Consider the following 325-nt stretch of genomic DNA (forward strand, 5'->3'; position numbering starts at 1 on the left):
GTCAAACCTGGGGTTTGCCTGTGCAAACCCGGCTTCTTCGGAGCAGACTGCAGTTCCCGTGAGTGTTTCCCCAGGGCTCAGCCCCTCCCACCCCCTTTGCCAGCCTGGATGCTTGGGGAGGCTGCCAGGCTTCCCCATCACCCCCCAATCTCACCATCTCCTTCCCCCTTCGCAGGCTGCCCCGAGCAGTACTGGGGCCCCGACTGCAAGCGGAGCTGCCCATGTCACCCCAACGGGCGCTGCGACCCGGCAAGCGGGCACTGCACCTGCGACCCCAACCATTGGGGAGGGCTCTGCCAGTTCCCCTGCCAGTGTGGTCCCCCCG

At 66.8% G+C, this 325-nt stretch overlaps 1 protein-coding gene across 1 annotated transcript in view; it reads left to right on the plus strand.

Annotated features, from left to right (window-relative positions):
* LOC104524776 (scavenger receptor class F member 1-like) overlaps nucleotides 1–325 on the plus strand; it is a gene marked incomplete at its 3' end in the record, with an annotated part of 4,798 nt that overhangs the window by 1,509 nt on the left and 2,964 nt on the right. Inside the window, exons 4-5 of the mRNA XM_029084904.1 lie at nucleotides 2–58; nucleotides 176–325. The exon at nucleotides 176–325 is cut by the window's right edge and continues 361 nt beyond it. Coding sequence (XP_028940737.1) covers nucleotides 2–58; nucleotides 176–325 — 207 coding nt within the window. The remainder of the gene's footprint in view (nucleotide 1; nucleotides 59–175) is intronic.

This window comes from Antrostomus carolinensis, unplaced genomic scaffold (genome assembly GCF_000700745.2).
Source record: "Antrostomus carolinensis isolate BGI_N321 unplaced genomic scaffold, ASM70074v2 scaffold29925, whole genome shotgun sequence".
NCBI classification, from domain to species: Eukaryota; Metazoa; Chordata; class Aves; order Caprimulgiformes; family Caprimulgidae; genus Antrostomus; species Antrostomus carolinensis.